Source organism: Oxyura jamaicensis, chromosome 8 (genome assembly GCF_011077185.1).
Source record: "Oxyura jamaicensis isolate SHBP4307 breed ruddy duck chromosome 8, BPBGC_Ojam_1.0, whole genome shotgun sequence".
Taxonomy (NCBI): Eukaryota; Metazoa; Chordata; class Aves; order Anseriformes; family Anatidae; genus Oxyura; species Oxyura jamaicensis.
In genome coordinates, this window is record NC_048900.1 from 9,465,511 (window position 1) to 9,490,010 (window position 24,500).

The window sequence follows — 24,500 nt, forward strand, 5'->3', positions numbered from 1 at the left end:
ACCCTATAGAAGCAGGAGATAAAGCTATTAGCATCACTGCCTAGATAAACTTCTGTAGCATTCAGGGTCTGGCAGGATGTCATCTTCATGCTTCCATAATACACCTGACTTGATGTAGTTACTGCTCACAGTTCTTCTCCCTTACCACCAGTAGCACCAGACAGTTCCTAGCCCTGCTTTTTAGGGGCAGTCTCAAGAAAAATGTGTAGAAAAAATGTTATTGAATGGTAGGAGCTCACGCTTGAGCATGAAGACCCTATCACACCTACACACAAAATGAGCAATCATGAAACCACAGCAAGGCAACCAGAGCATACCCACCTGCAAACAGAGGGAAAATAGAGACTGCATTTAAACTACAAGCGCTACTGGACACACGGGGATTTCCTGACACCAGTGACAACTCTCACAATGCAATGGCTACACCCGAGCAGGCAGGCAGGTGTGCTCAGCACCAGCCCTGCACCATTCTCTGAGCATCCAGGCTGGAGATGTCCCCTGGGCACGTTTCAGTGCCATGCAGGGCAGCACAGCTGTGTTTCCTGCAAAGAGGAACCGGAGCACAAATCACATCCCATAGCTTAGGCAAAGCCACTGGCAGAATGAATGATTAAAAACTCTATGGATCTTCTATTGATTAGAAATTTAAAATTAAACCTTTTCATCCTCTGACTCCAAACACACATGTTAAAGCAAAGGATGACCTGGACAACCTCTTCAGATGCTGTTATCTTGAACTGATGACAAAACATTTGAATTTTAATCGATTTACAGTATTGTGGAACTCTGAGTCAACATTTACTGCATAAAACAAAGGGCTTGATGAAAACAAAAAGAGGAGCAAAATGAAATCGCCAGGAGAAAAAATAATTTTAAAAAAAGCCTTAATTTACTGTTAGGAGAAACTTCTACTGAGATAAGTTTTTTGGCTAAGTTAACTAAGCAGCTATAACTCTGAAGGAAAGGGAAGCTGAAATGGTAAAAGGGTAGCCTCCGAAAAGATGACTAAAAATAACAATAGAGCACATAAAAGCCATAAAACATAGTGATAGGGAAGTTCCAAAAATACTTATCTGCGAGAGCAAAACAACTCGACACCAGCTTGTGGAAACATTTGTTCAGAATTGTCATGTTGTGTGTCCAACTTCTTGGCATTTTGTGACTTGCTACAGCAAGCGTAGCTGTGTGAGAAGGGAATTCAGCTGACCACTTCGAACACAGGAGAGCTGGCAGCCCTGCATTCCTGCGTCCGCGTACAACAAGAGCTCTCCTTGGTCTAGGAGCACCTGATGACCATGCTGCTCAATGTCTCCAGCCCTCCTAAGCCTCTCTCACTGCAGTGTCTGAGAGCTCCACAACCATCACAAAGCAACACAGGTTTCAGCTTCGGGGTATAAATGAGGAATTAAACAGCATTTACTCCAAGCTGGAGCTCCCAAGGAAGCTTGCATTAGGGCAGGTAGATGGATGTGTGCCTCCCAAAGCAGCTTCCCTTGCTACTAGACTTCCTTTGCCTTCCTTTCTTCCAGAAAGGCCGTCAGGCACAGGAACTTTTCAAAGGAAAAAAAGCCAAAGCAACTCCTGAAGAGAGTTTGTCCTTTTTCTGTTACTAATGGAATCTTACAAAAAGCACATTAACATGTTTTACTCATTAGGAAGCCATTGGCATCTCATGGAAAGCTGTAAAAACGTTCTTGAAAACAACTCAACTTTTCTGTTTTGTTCTGCCTTCTACTTTTTAAAGTTGCTGAAGATAGCAGCGCATGGGAACAGTTACTACTCAGTCCTCACCTACTTACTCCGTATGGAACACAGTGAGGTCACATTCTCATTGTCATCTATCTATAGCGGCCACATACTTTGCGAGAGTGATATAACACAGGATACCAAGAAGCAAAAAAGAACTCTCAGCTACACAAGCCCTGTTGAAATTCAGGCAACTTTAAAGCTCAGGGACTGTAGAAACAAAACAGATACAATAAATGGGAGTATGCCTAGTAGTACAATCTGCATGCCACATTTCCCTTGGATATTTAACATTTTTAAAATGTGAGTGAACAAGGGAGCTGTGTGCAAAGCTACATGCATGTACCACACCTACCTGTGCAGCTTCCTCCTGTGGAGCCTCATCATTGTAATTTAATATTCTGCACAGTACATGAAAATAGATCTATAGCTACCTTACTAGAAATTAAAATACTTCCCCCTCCAAGAGTGGAAAATACAGCAGATTACCATTCGCTGTCTGCAGGTTTTGCTGCAGCCTAAATACTCAGACCTCAAGATGTGTGTTCCAGACAAATCACAACAGAATTGCTCATGGTGATGAGCAGCCAAGTGGACTAGAGGTGTCATTTCTGATTCTGGGATGGTTCCCTCCTCGGAACACATCTTCTCTAGACCAGGCCCATTCCCTGAGAGCCCAGCAGACACCCAGCTGTAACTTACTTTATACAACTTTACCATTACCTTTGTTTCCAGCACTCTGGATTCCTTTCCCCCCATATATTACAGGGCCCAAAGCAAACTATCTAATGCGGAAACGGCCTTTCCATTGTGCATAGCTACTTCTTTAACCCCTCCCATCACAGAATAACCCTAACAAGAACAAGCCATGACAGAATAAGGTATCTGAAAGCACACATGAGGAAACAGGAGTGCCAGATGAGACTGAAGACTGAGCCCGGTTGTAAGTTACTGAGATTCCTGTCCCACTAGTCCCGAACCCTGGCTTGTCAACGCTGCGTAGGGAAGGTTCAATTGTCTATGTAAAAGCAAAACTGTAGGATCCAGGACCGACAGTGGAATTACCGTGAAGTGGACATCACAAAGAACTTTCTCGATGTCTACTACAGTAGACTCAACACCTGCAGGTTTCCCCCTGCAGTGACTGCACATCAAAACTGTTTGCTGTCTGACCAAGTGCTAGACCTCAAGACATACAAGAGCTTTTGTAACTTCTTAATACCAAGATAAGATTAAATACTTAGCTTCAACAAACCTGGAAAAACGTCAAAGGCAATTACTGTGTATACGTTACAAATCAGGTTGATATGCATGCACATAAATTAACACATATCCGTATATGCATAGATTTTAGATTGGGTTGGATCTGGAATATTTCAGTAGAAAAAGCTATATTATTATGTGCACGTTATTATTTTATATATATATTTATTTAAGAGAGAGAAAAACAAACCAAGATTTAATGCAGATGCCCCTAAACCTGCCAATATATAGGAGGAGACAGAACTGCAATTAGAGAGCAAGAATATTATTGATTTTTTTAGAATTGTGCCTTTAAGCCAATTTAACTTTAATCCTGCAAAGAACACAAAACACACTGAACTTAAACAGTGACACCGAGGTGAGCAAAACTACTCACAGACTGAAAGATGCATCACTATGTGCCTCCATAGGGATTATAAACAATTGTGCTCATCATGCAAAATCTTTTTTTTTTTTTTTTTGTAAACTTCTGATCTCTTAGTAGGATGCAAGCAGAATTAAAACGGACACAAAATCTGGAACCAAATGCAAATTGGCCCAATTTTATTCCACAACAAATGCAGAAGATTCAATTCTTACATAGTTTTGATTTGATTGAAAATGAAATCACACGGAATATGGGCTTGGTAATTAGTCACCTAAAGCAATAAAGGGAGAAAACAACAAAATCCAGGTACTGCAAATATACGTGCACAACTGAGAAAGGTAACCCCGAATGGAACTCCACTGTGTATCTTCTGCTGATTCACCGGGCAGCTCCACTGGATACACTCTGCCTGTTCAACCTTAGTCTTCGCGTAGCATTTTAGCCACCTGTAATTGCGCAGTGGCAGCTCTCACTATACGCACTATTTTTCTTGTAAGAGAGCTCTACCGGAGGCTCTGTAAATCTTCTATTTGCAAGAACCCAAACTGGCCATCTGCTATGAGTTAACAGCAATGACTAACATTTTCTATCAAGGCGTGCCATTTCAGATCAGTCCAATGTGAATGTTAATTAAAATTAATTACACAAGTCTCTGAAGACTTTTTTCTTAATATCCAGAAAAGCCAGAGAGACCATCTCGGAGACAATGTCGTGAAATAGCAGCACTTAAGGTTTTTGCCATTAACTCATGTAAGCGGTCTCCCAGAAGGATAGGGATGTTTTCAAGCTCGCACACACAAATACACATACAAACAAACACGTTTAAGGTGAAAATTAACAGAAGAGGTGCTGACTAGCATATAGCCAACCCCGGACAATGGAATGTCTAAAGTTCTATATGTAATCCAGAACAGAAACGCAGCCAAAACTAACATCACGTAGGCCAAAAGCTGCAGTAACTGGCACAAAAATATTCCGTAACTCCCTAGAGGAGAAGGTTTGATCATTTTTGTGGTAGGGGATGGAAGCCTGTTTTGGAACCTGCCCTGCGGGCCACACAGACACAAAAGCTGCTCCCAGCTGTCAGAGCCCCGCCATGCACGGAGGGAGCACGTCTATGGCTCCAGCCCGGGCTTCTGCACATGTGGCAGCGGTGGCCTTGGTGGCCTTTCGGGGTCACGGTGAGCGAGCAAGGAGGTGTCCTGCAAGCTGAATCACGTTTACCAACCATGACTTGGCCCATGCTGACACCACCTGTCTCTCTGGTAGGTGTCACTGATGTTTCAGATCCTACAGTCTCTTTAGGAATTTTCTTCAGGTACCAACCCAGATTTAAGCTACAGGTTTGGCATTGCAGTTTCTTTATCTGAGAACCCTTCTTTGCTCTGAAATGCCAATTTGAGACCTCAGTACTCACACCACCTATCTACCATCCTGTTTTATTTCTTATCATACAAAGAATTCTTCTCAATAATGAACAATGAAATACTCCAGATTTTATTGCATTTTACTTTTAATGGAATAGAGCTGGGGACACAAGGGCTAGTTCTTGCTTGGGTTTGTGCATTTCTCCTACTCTTAAATACTGTACTCCCCAGCTCTTATAGCTTGTTTACAAACCTCAGCAGCTTTTTTCTTGATTTCATTTGTGTAGTTTTTTTTTTTGTTGTTGTTGTTGTTGTTGTTTTTTACTTAAATAGATTCTCTTTCTTCCATTTCTAACAGAGAAGGCTGTGACTAGCTTACAGTCCCGCTCTTCCTGGGGCTTAGCTTTCTTAGCAATTCAAAAACAGTAACTAACATACATCTCATCTTAGGCTTTCTCCTTTAGCCTGGCTTCCATCCAACACCTCCCTGACCCGGTCTCCTTTCACTAGTTCCCTTTATTTTGGCTCTTTCCCAATTTCCCTTACAGACACATAGCAGTTAACCAGTTGTTGTCCGTAAGAAGAAAATCAGTACTTAAACTTACAACTTGGAGTCCCAGGGAAGACTTATGCCCCATCATCCCCTTCTAGGGCAACGTTCAGCCAATAACAGGTACTCAAAATAAATACTGTCGTACCTCTCACTCAGTAGACATAGTGTACTTTCCTGGGTCCTGGCAGACAATGCAGTTTCTAGGGCTATATGCTTCCTGACAGTGTGTGCTCAGAAGTCAGTAGCTAAAATTTATCATCTGGCAGCTATATTTCCAGTCCTATTGGGTGCCCTCAAAGCTTCATTTTGATGGCTGTGCCCCTTGGCATTCATCTGTTTCTTAGATGAGGGGTCTGTTTGTTCAATAAGCCTGCCCCAGACAGCCAGCTCTCACGCAGGGATGGTAGCTGTCACACTGCTTCACAATTATTGAGGAGCATGTCATTTTCAGGGACCTGTTCTTGTGAAGACAAACAGAGGAATGGCTTTGTGCTTTGAATTTAATCCTCACATCCTGCTAGAACACAGAACCACAAAGGAGAGGAAGGTAACATGGTTATTCGGTTTCATCTGGATCCTGGCAGGGCAGGGAAGTAGAAGAGCAGGGAGACTTGGTGGGATCTTCTTGAACAGAACTTCCTGCATAAGAAAGGCAACTGATAAGCAACCATTACACAGATCCTAAAGGGAGGCACATTTTCTTGTCCCAAACCATAGTATTTACGTAAAAGAAAAAGTGCCAATCACTGGATTTTTTTTTTTATGGGAAATATGTGAGGAATAGGCAAAGGCAAATCCTAGAAGCAAAGTAAGTTTCCTGTCATGGGAAGAATTTGTTCTTGAACTCCACACAAGAGTCTCAAACATCCATCAGTTCTGACACTAAAGGTGAACCTACTGTAAGTAAGCATGTGCTGACAAGGTCCTCTCTCCTCCATTCTTAGCTCTGCTTCGGAAAGTCAATCAGCAGTTACATCTACACAATTTTACCACCCCTTCCTCTCCTCACGCCACCAGGGAAAAACCTCCAACTGCCTTGTGTTCGCAGGAGTCTCAAGAGCTGGCTCCAGTCCTTGGGCTCCTGCACTGGTGCTCCAGGCTCGTGGGAATACAGGGCAGTACTCAAGAGCAGCATCATGGCATATCTCACTGCACAGAGAGGAACAGCCAGGATTCAAGTCCTTCACAAAAATTTCTCAAAATCATGCTCTGAAAAGGATGATTATACTTTCTATCACCCCACCTCTCACAAAAGTGAGCAAAAGTACCCAGTACAAAAAAAAAAAAAAAAAAAACAATAAAAAACCACATACATTAGAATTTTTCTACAGCATGGTTATTTTCAAATACTTTGAATACATTTGATCTCTTTTCCAGTCTAAATGACTTGTCAGCAGCTTACTGTGGAGATAGAAAGGGAAGAGAAAAGGATGGTCAGCACAAAGGAGAACTCACTTTCTTGACAGACTTTGGTTTAGATACATACTGCCTCACCCTGCAGCTCAATCCAGTTGCTTAGAGGCAGATTCACATAGATGGACACTGCCAAAAACAAATCAGGAGTCAAAGAGCATTTGCTCTAATGTGCTCGGCTTTAATACCCAGTGCTGGTAAGGTAAAGGAACTGGAGGAGTCCATCTCCAGAGGTCTTGCTTGGTGTCTATAGAATAAGTACACAGACCCACTCAAAAGGTTTAAATAAGTTTGCCAAAAACAAAACTCTAAAGCACCCCTCCCCCCCACATCCCTGCTCTTTTAGCAATACTTTATTTCACACCAAGGCTTTTCTTTTTTTTTTTCCCCTTTTCCTTTTTTTAAAATTTTATTAGGAAGTAACAGGAAAATAATTTAATTATTTCACAATGGAGGGTTTTCATAGCCTTGCAGTTATGTTTGTTTCATGAGAATTTATCTTCACTGTGAAATCAATCATCACAGTCTCCATTTACTATACATTACCAAGTCACATTTGATTCCTGTCAGAGAACTATTGACTTCTGCAGTAAATCAAAATGACAGATACTGTTAGTTTTCTTTTGCCTCTATCCCCAAGCCTCCGGACTCAAGATGGTTTTTCCTTCTATGCAGTGAAATGAGGATTTTCCTGGTAACTGTGTTTCAGAACTGGAAAGGTTTTCATAAATGGAAAAAATGCAGTGCATAATCCAGGAAACTATTGAAATGTACAGTATCAGAAACATATGGTTGCAGCAAATACCTATGCAGTGAGGGGCTGGGAATGAAAATGAGAACAAGCTGATTAAAGTTCTTCTCCGAAAGAGACTTTGCTTGAAAATTTAAATATTTGAATTGAACACTAAGAAAGTTTGCAGTAAAGGAAAAAAAGAAAACCCTATAGATAACAGAAAAAAGAGATAGAGAATAATCTCCACGCTATCCTCAATCAAGCCGGAGTAGATGATTTTGCCTTTGTTCTTTAATGATCTACATCTTAACTAGTAAAACATTTCCATAGCCAGAACACTCGGTGGGCAAACTCAGAGAAAGCAAGCTGCTTTCTTGCCCAATTACTAGGTTTTCAAAATAAACTAGAAACTAAGTTACTACATGAATTTTGGAAAAGCCAGCAATGTTTAGTCCCCTATATATTCAGAAAACAGGTCAATACATTAGCAGCAAATAAAACAACAGGACTCCTTACTTCAACAGATTTTTACCATTTCCATGTTTCAGTTTCCCTAGGAAAGAGGGAAAGGGAGCACAGTCCCCAGCTGAGGGCTGGACCACTTCACTCCAGTTGCAGTATCAGAGAATCACAGAATGGTTTGGGTTGGAAGGGACCTTACAGATTCCTGCTTCTGCTGACACAAACTATAAATTTAGGAGACAGGGAGAGCAAAGTGATACTAAGCTTGCTTTTATTGATTTATGTAAGAAGGCAAATCTTTAAAAATATAGAAAAAAAAGCATCTGTTTCACAGTAACGGAGGGATTGCTGTTGTAATTAGAACAATAAATGCTTCTTCAAGAACAAATTCTGCCTCCTTTTAAGCTGGAGGACTGTCCTCATCAACAACCTCTCCCACAGCAGTTATTTTGTCATCTTATCACTGTGCTGTCATGTCTTAACATGCCCATATAGATAGAAGGATGTTATTAGAGCAGCTTGCAGACGCTTTAAGGTCTGCTCACAGCCCAAATGGGCGGGGTTATTGCAGACATGGCAAACATTTTAGACATCTGACTTTGAAATCCTTGCTGTCCAGTACGTATGAAGATCCGGAGAAAAACCAGAAGTACAGATGTATAACACCCCAAATCCCAATTTTGCCAATGGAAATGAATGCTTCTCTTGAATTTTCACGACAGTTCAGCGATTAATATTTAAGATGATGAAAGTATTTGAACATTAACCAAACTAAGGAGAAATATCAAGCTATAATTAACAGATTATAACACCAGGACAAAGTTATCTTTCTTGACTGAAGTATGTGCAATAGCGGGATGATTCATGCATATCTATAGTAGAATAGCTTGAATTATATTAATTTCCAGCATCTGAAGATCGTGTTAGCTTTTTCAAAACATGAAAAGTTTATCCAAGTGTTTTTCTGTGCTCCAGAAATACAAGTGGTCAAGTGTTTGAAATCTTATTCCCAGCAAGTATTTGAGAGACATACTTTCAAAGGGCATTTCTCTGGCAGACAATGTCCACATGTGGGTTAGCTGAGATGTCAGCAGATGTAGTCAAAGCCTCCATGGGGCAGTTCAGAGTGAGACTCACGTTGTGTCCTCATGTTTCTGGAGCCAGCAGAAACTTGACAGCCCAGAAGCCCTGTCCTTTGCTTTTACTTTGCAGGAGGGAGGGGCATTCTTTGCTTCTGAAAGGACTATTTCTGGCCAGTTCGGGAGCAACAACAGCTGGCTCTGCAGGGAGCCACATCCAGCCCTCATCAACTTGTGCAACATCTGACTGTATTGCCTAGCTTTGGTGACTGGGGGGGAGGAGTGGGTGTGAAGGGGCTTAGCAGAAAAGGAGAACAATGGCATCGATTCATGTTACCAATAGAAGTGATTTTACTTATTTTCCCGAAAAAGAATTTCTAGAACTTGCACCTCATCTGCTGAAACAGAATTCCACCAAGCTAGCTGCAAATATAACTCTTTTCCTCTGTAATAAATCAATGAAAATACATGTCACTGTAGTTTCCAATTGTTTGTTTGCCTGTTCTCATGTTTTCTTGACTTATTTGTGCACAGTTATCTGAACTGGCTGTGCCCCCTGAGCAGGCTTCCACAGAGTGCCCAAACCACTTAAATCAGAGGACAGTCTGAAAAGGAAGGATGAGTCAAAACACTACAAAGCAAAGATTCTTGTGAATTAGAGAGGCAGAGGAATTTCATTTGTTCTCCATTCAGCTGTATTTAAACCCAAACAAACAATAGAATGACTCTCAAGATTACAGGCAAGCAAGTTTTTCCACTGGAGAAAGTGGAAAGCAATGACACTTTTGTGATTTACACCAGTTAAATCTTGTCACAAGGTACAGAAGTCATGAATGTTTTGGTAAGCCTAGGAGATTGCCAAACAAAACAAGAATAGGATCAGGAGATGATTATTCAGCCATACAGAAAAACTAGATGACTAATCATGGAGCTGTTTCACCCCACGAGTGGCTAGGAGGACACTAACCTTTCATCCCATGATTATGCAACAGCAAGGAAGCAGATAAATCAAAAGTATCAAGATCTTTGTTCACTCAACACACTGGAAATACCAGAGCTGCACTCCCAGTGATTAAAATGCTTGGCCAGATGCACCTTTATAGCACTATCTGCAGAACAGCACATTGTCTTACCTCTGCTCTGTGTTAAACAATGCGAAGATATGTTTGCTAGACATGAAGCTCTTTTCAACATCTCGCACTTTCAAGTTGTCCAGAGGAAGCATATACTTCTTCTCTTTTTCCTAGGAAAAACAAAACAAAACAGATTAAATCAACCAATGCTATGTGAGAAGTCTCAAAGAAGCCTGATACAAGCATGCTCCGTTTACTCAGCAATGCCTCTGGTACGTTTATTACAAGGAAATATCCCAAACTGAAATGTCTGGTTATCTCTCATAGACATGTCTGCAACAGAAATGAAACCTCAATTCCAGTTGTTTTTCATTGACCCTATTAAAATGTTTCCTAATAAAAAAAATAATAAAATCTCCATCAGAAATATATCAATATCGACATTTATTCTTCTTCATTCCTCTGATTTCTAAAAATAAAAGGATCAAATTTAACTAAATAGAATTTAACCAACACAGAACACTCATACCAGGTCTGTGTAGCAACTGGAGTAACCTGTGATATGAAATTAATCAGTTATCACTTGTTTTGTGCTGGCATTTGTTGATCCCAGGGATAATTTTCTTTTCACCAGTGGAAAATACAAGATCATAGGAAAAAAACAAGGTTTTATATATATTGTACATAAACAAGACTGATTTCCAGTCTAGCCAGCTCATTTATCCACACAGCAGGAATAATCTATTCACTCTTGCTCTTGTGAACTCCTTTCTCATTTGCGTCACAACTCTAATTTACAGCACAGTCTCATCAGTCAAGTTTCAACTTTTCTTAGTTTCTTGCCTCCTGACACTCTAAATTAAGGACTAGTAACACCCTCATGCTACTTTCTGCGGTCAGAACAAAAAAGCTCAATGATTATGAGCTGTTCCTGTTGTGTTAGACTTCCTTTAAGTCCTCTCACTGACATAAACCACGGCAAAACTCCAAAATAAATCACCAAAGGAAGAAAGCTGAGGATTCTGTCACAGTCCCTTACCTGCCAACATGAAGCAAAACTGCCTGGCCTCCATCTAGCCATAGTTAGAGGTTGACTCAGGTAAGAAACATGCATGTGATAACACTTTATTGTGCCCAAAGACAGGGCAAAAGGGACAAGCCTAGCTAGGACTCATTTTTCTCAATATGTGTTTCCATGTTGTTTCCAGAAGAAATACACAAAAGTAACTTCCACGGCAAAGAACTGGAAGAAGTTCTCGCTAGACTGAGATGTGTGTGCTGGGAGGGCAGAAGCAATTTAACTTGGCTAAGCTTCAGCAGATTGCAAAACTAAACTAGCTGAGAATGTATCTAAGAGTGAAGCTATAAAATTATTACAGTGATGTGTCCAACAATGGCTCACTTTCCTAGACAGCTTTATAACAGAACTCAGTAGAGGAAAAAGCATATTTCAAAGGGCACTCTGGTAAAGCATGGTTTCTGCTGTCTTGTTTTGTTAAATACGAAAGTTATGAAACCCAGCATGGGAGCATTACGTAAAAAGTATCTGATCTATCTTCAAATTGCCTCTGGCTTAGCCATCCTAGAAAGTATGCCCACAGAAGATCACATATAGTATATTCTGCACTCTCCCATCTACCAAGAATTCCAATGGAGGAGTATAGTTCGAAGGAGTCTAGTTCTGTGCCAGCCTACAGCTGTCTGTCAGAGCTCACGTCTGTATTCTGCTCGCGTGGAATATATGCTCTCTGAGCCTTTGAGGTCAGCAAACTGAAAGGAGAGGATATTGTCAACTATTCAGCAAGCATTACCACTGGGATAAATAAAACTAAGCAAAGTAAATTAGTAATTTACTGACAAAAAATTAAACAAGTAGCAAATCAAACTAAATATGGAACTTAAAATACACACAGATGAGAATTAGGAGATGTACACTGTCCTCTAACACTGACTTTGATTGATGTGATCTGTTTTGATATTATAAACTTATGTGCTAAACAGCACTGGTAGCATTTAAAGGGTAACAACACATTAGCTTTGCTGCCCCAACACTTCAAAAAATATTCTAATACATAAATTGAAAATATATATGAACATTTGGATTAAAAGCAAATCATATTTTCCAGTTGAATGCTGGACTACATGGTAAAATAAGATATTTGGTTTTGATTTTAAGCACTTAGGACAGATAATAAAACACCTTCGGGGCAGAAAAGTCTATGTTATTTATGCCATCGTAACTAAGAAAACCAGATAAGCTTGATTTTTATTCTTTAAATCGATCTTTCATTATTAGAAAATTTGTTTGGAATCCTTCACTATTCCATTACCAGAAATTTTGAAGCTTCTGCTAAGTGCTTATTCTGACAGACACGGTTTACTGATAAACCAGGCAACTACAGATGAGTAAAAATAGAAACCAACGAAAAAGCTATACCAAGAATCTGATTGTCTAAACGAAAATTCCAGAAGCAGGAAAGTTTTATAAACGTTTGGTGCCAAACTGTGAGAAAGTGTTTCTTCTGTAGCCACCAGGAAAAAGGAAATGCCTACTGAAGGCTAAGAAGTGGTTGGTATTTATTTACATGGCCTCCTACCCGCATGCTGAGACAGCGCAGTTTCCAAGAAAGGGAAATCACAGGGTGCCTAGGCTTGAAATCCTAACAGAGACTGCGTGTCACATACAAGAGATCAGACCTAAGTATTGCTGAGTTCCAGGAGAAAGGTATTAATGCAGCATTCAAGCATGGCAGCAAAACCCAGAGCAACATTTTTTCCAAACAAAGAGGAAAAAAATCGTATGTATACACACAGAACATGAGCTAATTTAACACAAGATGAATGCAACATTTCAGCCTTAGCTCAATTAATATCGCATTATGGCAGGGCAAAAATTCTCCAGCCAGCACTGTATCTGTGCATGTTTCCCATCCTGAGAAGCTGACAGCGTAAGAAACGGGGAATGTACGAAGCCTGGGAGGAATGGGGCTAGGCGCACTTCTACAAGTGACGACATGCACATAGCTGTGGGTCCAGTTTGTCCCCCTCAGCATTTGTTCTTTTTTATTTATAGACTTTTATTTTTGTAAAGGGGCAGAGAACTTAAGCATGACATGAGGGGAAAAATTAAGCATGACATGAAGGGAAAAACCAGCACACGCTGATCTCATGTCCACAGGCTTTGCTTCTCTCTTTCCTATGCAGTGTAGAGGAGCAGAGGGAAAAAGTGGGAGGTAGCATGGCCCATTCCTGTCTCCATGACAGGAAAAAAATCCCCATAATGCACCTTAGAAAAACAAACCAACCTGCTAGCTGGGGAAGGCCTTCCGACCCTTGAGACGATGTTTCACCACTCGTGGGCATAAGTAACACTCACATCCTTAATGGACTAGTTCTCTCCTGCTCTCTGACAGGCAAATAAGCTGCCAGGAACTGACAGCATGATGTAAATATGCCATATTACAACTGCCCCTTCCTTCTGCAGTGTTTAAACGTACTAAAAATAAATACTGCTGAAGTCCAAAATGGCACAAGGGATGCAAGAAATACAAAGGCAGCTCCCTGCCCCCAGCACGGTCCCAGCCTGGACTTCAAATCTAATGAACTTGATTCTGCTTTCAGCCAGAGGCAGAGACAATGTTAAGCTGTTTTCCCCCTACCTCTGCTTTAGGAGCTTTGTAGGTTCTGTCAGAACAGCAGAAGCAGCAGCCTTGGACACAACTGCAGCTAGCTGAATTATAAGGGTAACAGAATTCTTCAAGGGAAATAAATGGTTCAATTACTTCTCATCTTCCTGTTAGTAAAGACTGTTTTCTCATTTGTCCGTTCAGGCCAGGGACTGTACAACAGCAGCATGCAGGACAAACTACTCCTTGCTGTATATCCTGAGGACCACAAGCAGAATTGAGGCAGGACAACGCAAATACATTATGCTCAGACTGTGAGGTACGTCTTAGGTGAACGTTGACCTAATGGCACTTTCACTTACGTCTCTGGGAATTAAGGCAATTTGCTGACCACTTTTAAATAAGTTTTAGAACACCAGTTTCCAGTCTAGGGGTCACAACACCAACCCAAACCGAACTGTCTGCATGAATTGGGGGGGCTCCAATTCCAAAGCAGTCAAGCTTCCAACTGGAAGTTCAGACCATGCTGGAAAAGCTTGGCAAAGGCTGCTTTACAGCGGAATTTTATTCTGTACATCGTTTGTACTGACACTGTGAGGCAAAATAGCAAACTACCTTAAAACCATGAGGTGAGGAGGACAGCTTTGAATTAAAGCTTAGAAGCAGCAGGCAGAAGGCTGACATTTCTGCCTCTGAACTTGATTTCCCCACCAGCACCCTACAGCTCCCAGCATCTGCCCCCCCCCCCCCTCAGTAACTCGGGCCTAGTGCTGACCTGAGCCGCCAGACCTCGTCTTTGTGGGCAGCCGCTGATGGCAGGGCACCCTGCCATCAGGCTGCTAAAACACGGAGGTGGAACTTGAAAGCCAAGCTTGACAAAGACGTTAAGCAGCAGAGGCACAAAATAAGACCCAAATGAAGATGTTCTGTAGTGCTGTACTCTTATGGATGGCTGGATCGTTATCCCCGTTTTAAAGACAGACACAAGAAGTAGTGGCTTGTGAACCTGCTGAGCCAGAATGATATATATTAAAGAAAGAAGAGAAAAAAAAATGCCAAGAAATGCTGGTGGGGTGTGCTAGAAATATTCCTGCTTACTCTTGAAGAGAAAAGGCTCAGACCTATTTACATCCAGGAGCTGCTTTCACTGCCAGTGCACAATAACCCACTCTGTGGCATCCGATGGAAATGCAAACTCTTAGAACATTTCATAGCAACTTTTACAGTATTTAAATCAATATCCAAGAGTTAACTGTATTCTAACTTTAAATATACCCAAGAGCATTTTACTGAGTTTCTATTTCGGTTTATTTTTCTCTCTGTTTAGAAAGCCACACAGCATCTTCACAATGGTCTTTGCTTTACCACACTTGGCTCTAAAGCTGAAAAATGAAGCATAAGATACTTTCATATTACTCCAAACTTTTGTAGAAAAACAAGGCAAGTCATTTAGTTACAGACAACTTAGCGGAATTCAGGCCTGAACATACTCCTGGGTACAGCTGTAGAAAGCATAACTCTAAATTGTCTAAAAATGCCGAAGGAGCTGCTTTGACAGAAAAACAACATGTATGTAAACATTTTTACAAAAAGCATAGCAAAAGAATACTTAATAAATTGCAGATGACGAGACCGTGTTCCTTCCACCTATGTACCTCTCCCTCCAGCCTCCTGCCATCAGCTCCTACATGGTTTTAGCTGCTGATGATAAAGCTCTGAAACCAAACACTTCCCTGAGACTTTTTCTTTGCCCGCTGAAACCAGATCATCTTTGACCACTGTGCAGATCCTCTATTCCAAGAAAGAACTACATACCTAACTGTTTTCAGCAGAGACAGCTGATGTCTGTCAACTAAAAGGATGTTGTTTTAAAAGTTTCCTATTGCAGTTGCTGAGTTTGCCACAACAGATCCTAATTCTTCAATGAAGTCAGCCACCCAGGCATCAAGAAGCACTCACACACATACAAATGACTCCCAAAGTGCTCAAGTTAAAGCTTTCAGGCAAAAACTTTAGGCAAAAGAAAAAAAAAAAATAAGTTTGAGTATCTCACTCCCTGAGACTCCTCCACAGGCAGGGGGGGACGATGCCTCCATTCCCCTGCCTGCTCTCCCATCAGCACACGGGTTGGAACTCTGGACATGTGCTGCATCACAATGGATGTACATTACGAAGGAAGCAGTTTTTATCCTATGTACCTATATTGACAGGAAAACTCGCATATGACATTAGAAAACTGTCACATGTATATAATGAAATATCAACCATGACACAGAAGAACCATTATGCAACATTTAACAGAAACAATCCTAGGAAACTGCTGGAGAATAAAATGAGAGTTCCCAACTGAGAATCTCAGTACAAAAACATAACAAAGGCTTGGGAAGATAACCCAGACTGTTAAGAGAAAGAAGCACTAATACGAAACCTTATGTTCCCTCAGTGTTACAAGACTTTATCCTCTACCATGCCAGAGACGTGTTCCTTATACAAAACAAAGCTGAAGATGCCAAACTGGAAACTGTGGATGAATAAGGGAGATCTGATGACAGAATCAAGTGATTTCAAGTTTGAGCTGGTCTTCTTGATGGAAGCTGGTACTTTTGATTTTACAGCAATCTTTCCTAATCTCTTTCTTACACATCCACTTATTTTTCCCAATCTTTTGGTACCTTCTCCCAAAAGATGTTATTAAAAATTCAAGAGATGTGTTACATCTTGGGTGCTGCTCCTGAATTCAGCTATGGGATTACACCTGACACTAAAGCGTAATCAGTTCTTAGTCTGGTGTTGGCACTCATTTTACAGTAAGGCATTCATTTCCCATGCTCTGTTTTTCTCAATAACAAGCTGTATTGTTTCTGCCACTTTATTTCTGTCCAAGCTTCTTCAGGAATAGTACCATAAAGCTTCAAAACTTTGTATTTAGAACACTTCATCCTTGCAAGACATGGTCAATGCTGTCATTCTCAAAAGGCATTTACTATCCTGCTACTTTTCAAGACTTCACAGGACTGCCTTTCAGTTATCTGTTAATACTGTGTTTCTTGATCTTGGGTTTTACCTTACCTTGCCTCGTTTCTCAGTAGCTGCAGAGAGCACAGCTAGATGTAACTGTGCTGATGCTGAATGGCAGAAGGGGAAATATACAGCCCATTCCTCACTGTGCAGCACAGAGCAGGCACCAGGCTGACTACTACCTCCCTCTGCCAAACCCTCTCTAAATAGTTACCCAAGCTTGAATTTGAACCAACAATGCTGAGAGATGTTTGCCCAGATGGTGTTCAATAGCATATGAAACCTTTGTGAAACTGACAACAGAAGGTCACAACAGCATCAAGACAACTGCAAGACATGGGTGAGGCACCAAAACACCTTCTGGGTGATAATAATTAGGATCCTGCTTCCTCTGCCTCCCCCAGCCCTTTTCATGCTGACCTGACCTTGCCTGCCAGCCGAGGACCTTGCTGTCCCCGAGGGACTGCTCACCACGGCGTAGGCTGCAGTGCAGGATGATGCTGTAGCCCTTCCTCCAGCCCAGCCAGCCCACTGGTGTGGCACAACCACACACCCAGCAGCTTAATTCCCTGCTCCAGGGCTCTTCTGCCATTCCTCTCACCCCTCTGCCTCAGCCCTGTGGCAGGTAACTGTGAATCCCATTGTGTTGATTCAGACCGTGAATGGTTGGACCCAAAATAAAAACGCCAGATAGTTTGCTGGTTCCCTGTGCCTTTCCGTAATCAGGGCATCCAACAGAAGTTTGATAGTTTCTGGGATGTAGAAGAAAATGATTTAAGATCGTCCCTCTTCAAAAGAGGTTTTTATCATCACAGGTAGAAGGGCAGGGCTTTTCCTGTTCCACGCTGGGGGACGTGCTCTCAGTGGATCAATCTGAGAAAGGGCCTGATGGAGAGGAAACCTCTGTTCAGCTCCTATTAGTTAGAATCTTGAAAGGTCATTTTGAATTTGGGAAATCTTGTCTGGGAAAGACGCCAGCAATTCCTCCTCACTGAAGTGGTGCTGGCATTTAAAATTGAGAGAAAGCCCCGACTGATGAACCAGTTAACAGTCTGGAAAAATTCTGCTTGGATGCGTCTAGTGGCTGCTCTGAAGGAAGGCAGGGGGGTGGAAGTATATTTTGACCTTTTTATCCCTTGTAATGAAGCCTGCTTATGACAGCTTGTTTTTCTCTGCTGGTGCTCAAGTTCGTATTTTTTGCTCTTCACCTACTGCGGATCATCCATCAATCACCGTGGTTTGTGGGAGCCATAGCACAGGATGGAGGGCCGTAGTGCTGCATGTCTGTGCTGGCAGAAGGCACAGTGACACTGACATACCAGGGCCTGTGGGATCTAACTTCTCTGTTGTGTAAGGCTTTCCATTCATATAGTTTAAAACTTTGCTTATCTGTGAGTATCTTTTTTTCCTTAAAGAGAAAACAGAATTCCTGAGACCTATTCTCGTTGAATAGGTGTGCAGCTCATATTTCGGTTTTGAAGTTTTTCTTGCATTAGGAATACTAAGTTAACAGAAATAAATAATAAATAATAACAATTAAACCAAAAACAAAACAAAAACAAAAACACAAGTTTAACTGTATTTTCAGTTTTTTGAACTCCCTCAACTTGCACATAAAAAGAAGAGACCCTCGTTTACAAGCCTCCCAAAATTCCCTTAAAGATATATGAAAAAGATACACCTTTGCTATGGTACCTTTTTTTTCCTGCTGGAGAAGCCATTTCTTAAAACTACTCCAAGCCTTTGAATGCATTTCAGTTTCTATAAAATAAATCCTAGAAAACCTCAAACTCAGGAAATCAATGCACACTTTTTTTTTGGGTACCGAAAGAAATATCCGAGAGAGAGACAGTTTCCAGATCCTTTGTGTGGTTGCGCGTGCACACGTGTGTGCATGCATGTGTGAAAAAAAGAATCCCTCTAAATCAAATGATAAATAAGCAATTACATAATTATGTAAAAAAAAAATTAAGCAGGATTTTCCTGAGGCAACACATCTGTCTCTGCAGGTCTCCTGAAGATGCAACAAAATACACAGACATAAATTAGTTCATGGTATTTGCGCTGCCCTACTTGCTTGTTATCATTAAAAGCTTTCAGACAGTAATCAATTTCACTGTGGTGGAGATTACTGCAAAATGCATTAAGAAGTTCACGCCTGTGGCAATGGTCACTGAAAATATTTTGGAAAGCATCCCAGAAGTATAAGACTTTTTCCAGACATCCGAGAGAAACTCTGGTATGACAGAGCTTCTGGTGTCAAGTCTTCTCCCCCCACACACCCCTCCTCTTTCTATTTTTTTTCCTTTTTCTTTTCTTTTTTCTTTCTTTTTAATAGCAGCATTTTTGAAAGCTACATTTCAGCTTCCCCCCTCCCTCTTCTTTTAAAGGCAAACCAGGATACTTGGGTCACAGAAAACATTAACTCCTGAGACAACCGTCTGAAGTTATCTCATTCTTTGCTCTATGTAGTAGAAACTGTTGAATTATAACGAAAGAGTAAGGGGACCATATGCTCACTCCTTTATGAAAATATATATTTGTTTTGGTAAAATAAGTAACTCTGGGGATGCTTCTTTATTAAATAAAAAAATAATAATTGAACACTCCATAAGCATCTATCACTTTTCCTTTATATCAAGAACATTACCTTCAAATGCTAAGTGACATATGCCATCAAAACATCAAGAGAGTTGGTTTTGAAATGTGTTTCAGAATTTGACTAAAAATATCCTAAAATAATTATGGTGATGCGCAGGGAAAATCTGCAACCCTCTGTCCTTTGAAATTAATGGTTATTAGACTGAAGCCTCCTTGGAAACACTCATCAGGAAGACTGTTTCCATGGAACTGTCCCTGATGGAAACACTCCTGAAATTCACAGCCAAATTGTTCCTCAAACTGACCTTAACTTGTCTCAGAAGTCTGTCCTGGGATGGTTACAGTCTTTTCTCAATGTACATCATCTGTCCCAGCAGGGATTTGAATGCGAGTGGGGAATGCAGACTTCACCATAGCAAACACTGAACAATAACTCAGCTCTGAAAAAGGAACCTGACAAGGATGAGTATGGGAACACAGAAAAAAAAAAAAGCTGGTCAAACATCCAAGATAACATGAAACTATTATATCTGAAGAACGATCAAGAGCTAGAGAAAAACAGCAAAAGAAGCAATGCCAAAGCATTCTTTAAAGTTACTCTCATTTAAAAACAAACAAGCAAACAACAAAAACACCCCACATGACTAGAAGGTGCTAGGCACCATGTTACAGCCTATTGCTAACTTCTAGCAGTAGGAAATGTGTGTGGAAGGAAGTGTCTGTAGGAGAGCTGCGCATACACAGTGGTTTTGAATCTACAGATGCTGCATATTAAATGGGAATGCCCAAGGGCTGCTCACCCACAAGCTCTCTCCTGATAATGGCATGCTGTTTCCATACATGTAAATGTATGCAATAAAGGAAACAACACACTGCTAGCTGTTGTGTGTTGCTTGGCTGCCTGCTCGCAGTAGAATACAGAAAAGAGGTCCTGCTGCATTGTCGCTAAAAGGTAAGTGCATCAAGCACACAACGCCTTAACAACACATAACAGGAATGAAGGCCCAAATTCTACTGCATTGTTCCCTTTACATACCATGGAAGATGGTGAATTCAGACAGAGGTTGTCAGCGGGAGGTACCACAGCTTGGGAAAGCCTAAAGCAGCACCTCTGGAAGGAAGGAGACTTCCTCAAACAGAAATAGCCACAACTGCTCAGCTGTCATCACTGCCCTCCGTGTGACTGCAGAACTCATCTACTGACAGACATCTTTGTCAATTCCATACGTGCTCACCTTTGTACCCTTGCTGAAACAGAGTGACAAGATAATGCTGAAACATTAGATGAGAACTGTCAAGCACTTGGCACCGAAAGCAATTCCCCCGCAGGCCCAGCTACACAGTCCTGAGCAGACACTGCTGATGTCTGATAGCAGAGTATCCAAAGCTGCACTTTGCAGCCAGGTAGAACAGAGCGCATAGCTAGGAAAGGGGTTAGTGAAACACATTAAGCTTAAACCCGAATCAAATTTTCAGTCCTCTGGCATCAGTTTGACTTCACTGGAGGCGATGGCTACAGTCTTCTGCTAAGAGACCAAGCGTGTGCTGCCACAGCCCAGGGCTGCAAGCAGAGGGGGACTGCTGCTGCGCAGTGCGAGAGGCACCGAGGAAAGCGGGGTGCTGAAGTCAGGAGGCAACATCCGTGCCACTTCTGGCTGCCAGAGCAATTGCCACCCAAGCAGCCACAAAAGCTCAGTCACCAGCGACTCTGTTGTCATTGCTGTGAGCAATGAGCACAGAAAGTGGGAGATGCGAGTACGTCTTGGCCTATCAGTAACTGGAAGAAGGAATTTCCCTTGCTTCTGAATGGTGGGTGAGGTCTTCACTCGCTGCCAGAGTAACACTCTTCAGTTGCATTCTTTCACCATCTCAAAATACACCCTTACCAATCATTAAAATTATTTTTGATAATTTTTCTAATTTTCTATCTTGTCTAATCCAAACCAACACTGAACCTTTTCATTTCTTGCTATGACATTTTGAAACATGTCATTTCTCCTCTGCATAAAATAACAGGATCTTTAGAGAATTCCAGTTACCCCTTGCCTGGATTTCTATAACCAAACATTACTCCGAATCATACCTAACATTCTCTTGTATTCCATGCTATTTGCTTGGGGAGGAAAAAAGAAAAGGAATATACCATCATGCAGACTAGGAGTTCTGCTAAGATGGTAAACACCTGCACTCACTTCATCATCTCTGTCAGGATTGTGTCGGCTGGGACTCCCCAGGAACACACTTAGGGAACAAGCCTTTTCCTAAGGAAAAAACAAAATCTAACCACTAATCGAAATAGCTGTAAGAACTGTCTTTATCAAACTAAAAAATTGTAAATGGCAGCTTGGATAGATATTGTTGTAGTGATTTTAAGAAAACAAGACTTTAAAGAGCCAATAAAAAAGACATCAAGTTTTGCTCCAGTACAACTGTCTATACGTGCTCAACATCTGCTGTCTCAAAGAACCTATGAAATTTGCAATGTCTTTGGAAGTCTCCAGGAGTTTCAGAATAAAAACAAGGTCAATGCAAGAGGTAATGACAGCAGTGCAAACATAGAAAAGACAACAGAAATGGTGCACTAACATCTAAAAGTTGAAACAAGGCTGCAAGAACAACGAATTTTTCTAGTATACAGTCAGGTTGCAGACAAGATAGATAACACTTCTGCTTCTCCAGAAGGAGGAGAAATATTTATTTGGAGACATAGCACTTCCTCAAGAATGTAGGTCTTCTTCAACGCTGACAGAGAACATTGTAAACCATCAATACACTGGCCTTAAACTCACAGGACACTTTTATATTTGTAAAGAACCACTCCAAAGCACATACACTAATTCTACATAACACTGACATACAGCACTGAATTCCCAGACAGTCAGTCAAAGTTCTGGGCTGGAAACCAAATTCCATGGTGTTTTTTTTTTTTCTTTAAACACTATGTCAAAACACTCCCATTACTTGTTACTTGTGCTTTGAAAGATATACTCCATTGCTCCTTAACGTCCTTAGCTTTTACAGATACTGCAACCAACAAGGAACTGCTGCTGGAAAAAATATATTACAGACCTTCTCTAACACTGACAGACTGAGATTAGTTCAACATTGAGGAGGCATGGCAGCAACAAGAGAAAAATTTAATTTAAAAGAAGACAACTGCTTTACAAATATCGGTACAAACTTAAATTTCAGTATGGAATACATAAGTGAAGCCAACTATCAAGTACTAACCCCACGAGTTTATAATTTTCTAGATGTAAATTAATTCTTTGGCTCATTTTGATAACTAAATTCATACTACCAAGTCTTACCGGTGTAAATCATCTTATTAGCGGTCAATTAATCGATTTCACATGCTGACTCTGAATATCAGCAGAGGTCATCTTTTAACGTGTTCTACTGTAACGAAGAACAACGTTTAAGACAAACATTTTTTTCATTTCGTTTTCAAGACACTCGAAGATAAAGCAAAGAGGACAGCTTATTGCAAAGCTGTCCATGCAACGACGACAACAAAAATAAAACAACCAAAAAGTATTTCAGTAACTACACCACCACCCAAGAGCCTCAAAAATACTGAAACAAAACGTTTAAATGAAATGTTCATTAAAAATATTCCAGGTCTTTCTAGGAGTTATTTAAACATCCTATTAAGCAACGTGATTTTCTGTAATCCATTTTTAAGTTTACATTACCCAAATTTAATGTGTATTTTAGTTATTTTCTCAATTCATTCGTTTTGCTGAAATAACATTCTATTCCCCTTTGAGAATATTCCTAAGGTTATAAAAACTAAATTGTCTAGCAGTTTAAATTTATTTTAAATGTCTAATAATATATTACACTAAAATAGTTTGAAATAATGAGGGCTTTAGACTAACAAATTACCAAACTGTATGCTGACTGGTAATTCATGGAAAAAAGTACCTGACAATAGACATAAGGCTAAACGCACAGATTTGAATAAAACGCATTACAGAACTATTGCCATTACTCAAAATAAAAAAGAAATATCTGTCAAAAACCAGGCAGTATAAACGCGGAAATTTTACAGTTAAGAGAAGTTCACATTCCCTAATGGAAAGAGAATACTTCAAATACATTTCAATATGCCCTGAAATTGCACTTCAGACATGGGAAGGGGGAACCTAATTCAGACAAGGGAAAAACACACTTCAGTGTAAGAACACAAACCTAAGATTTAAAAATTTAATCAACCTGGCAGAGTCTTTACAGGTGAACCCAAATTCCTCTTGATTTCATTTCTATTTCTGCACTCACCTCCCCCTTCTACTGCTGGGCACATCTGGTGCCAGAGGTGGAAGACTACTCGAGTGCAAGTCACAGATTGTAGGTGGACAAAGACCACTACATCCAGGGCCTTTCCGCAGAGAGAGTCGCTGTTTGCACTGGGACTGTAACTGTGTGTTGCAGTCCTCTTGCAAAACAGAGCCCACTTCCTTCTCCAAGGTAAGTGAAGATGGGAACGCAGTGAGCTCTGATATATTCAGAAGACACAAACAAAATCCCAGACGCTGTTTGGGACACGAGACCATATAGAAGAGAATTCCACATCATGGAATTTTTCTTTTACTTGCTGGAAAAGAGAAAAAATACGTAACAAACATACACCACTGAATCAAGAATAATTGTACTCTAATTCCTATTGTACTCGAAGTTCCCTGAGCTTAAACAATGCAAGTAAAAAGATCTGCATTATTCCATTATTAGGACTGTTTAGCACAAAAACTGACTGAAGCTGACCTTCATGAAGAACACATTTCTAATTAAAATGAATTAGCTTATAAAGCCTCAACTTACCCCACAGTCTAAGAAAATTCTCACTGCCCTCACAAACACAGACACCCCTACACAAACAGGGCTGCTTAAAAAGACGTTAAATTACAGAATTAGAACTCTTGTCCTCTACTTATCCAGATCCTAAAAAGGGAAGCAGGGTTGTGGGGAAGAGGAATACAGTGAGGACAGCTTTAAAGCAGTTCAAATAGTCTCAAAGACGAAAATGAGAATGTAGGAAGACCTACTGATAAGTGTTGCACGTGGTGACCAGGATAAGAGACTGTAGCGGAGGGAATAAATGTAGGAAACTTATAGAAGAAACTGCCACAAAGGTATCTAAAATATATGTGGACTGACCTACTAATAGCACACAAAACAAACAGGAGAATCTAGAAGTTT

General features: G+C 40.8%; 1 protein-coding gene across 7 annotated transcripts in view; it reads right to left on the minus strand.

The window, feature by feature from the left end:
• DNM3 (dynamin 3) overlaps nt 1–24,500 on the minus strand; it is a 177,206-nt gene that overhangs the window by 56,207 nt on the left and 96,499 nt on the right. For all 7 annotated transcript variants that reach the window (XM_035332692.1, XM_035332694.1, XM_035332697.1 and 4 more), the window contains one exon: nt 10,117–10,226. In XM_035332692.1, coding sequence (XP_035188583.1) covers nt 10,117–10,226 — 110 coding nt within the window. The remainder of the gene's footprint in view (nt 1–10,116; nt 10,227–24,500) is intronic.